The 487-nt window shown below is 57.9% G+C and overlaps 1 protein-coding gene across 1 annotated transcript; it reads left to right on the plus strand.

The window, feature by feature from the left end:
• Nucleotides 1-6: 6 nt before the first annotated feature.
• LOC108526067 (kelch repeat and BTB domain-containing protein 7-like) lies at nt 7-483 on the plus strand (the record flags this gene model as incomplete). The annotated part of the gene is made up of 1 exon (XM_017866758.1): nt 7-483. A coding segment is annotated over exon 1 (462 nt), but the record flags the coding sequence as incomplete, so codon positions are not given.
• Nucleotides 484-487: the final 4 nt, after the last annotated feature.

A 487-nucleotide genomic window follows, 5' to 3' on the forward strand; every position in this document is an offset into this window, starting at 1 on the left:
GCGTGTCCCTACTTCAAGAGCATGTTCACGGGTGGCATGTACGAGAGCCAGCAGGCCAGCGTGACCATGCACGATGTGGACGCCGAGTCCTTCGAGGTGTTGGTCGACTATTGCTACACGGGTCGTGTGTCTCTCAGCGAGGCCAATGTGCAGCGCCTGTACGCGGCCTCCGACATGCTACAGCTGGAGTATGTGCGGGAAGCCTGTGCCTCCTTCTTAGCCCGACGTCTTGACCTGACCAACTGCACGGCCATCCTCAAGTTTGCAGACGCCTTCGACCATCACAAGCTTCGATCTCAGGCCCAGTCCTATATAGCTCAGAACTTCAAGCAGCTCAGCCGAATGGGTTCAATTCGGGAGGAGACTCTAGCAGATCTGACCCTGGCCCAGCTGCTGGCTGTCCTGCGCTTGGATAGTCTGGACATAGAGAGCGAGCGGACTGTATGCCATGTAGCTGTGCAGTGGCTGGAGGCTGCTCCCAAAGAGC

The sequence above is a fragment of the Rhinopithecus bieti genome, unplaced genomic scaffold, assembly GCF_001698545.2.
Source record: "Rhinopithecus bieti isolate Rb0 unplaced genomic scaffold, ASM169854v2 scaffold_77871, whole genome shotgun sequence".
NCBI classification, from domain to species: Eukaryota; Metazoa; Chordata; class Mammalia; order Primates; family Cercopithecidae; genus Rhinopithecus; species Rhinopithecus bieti.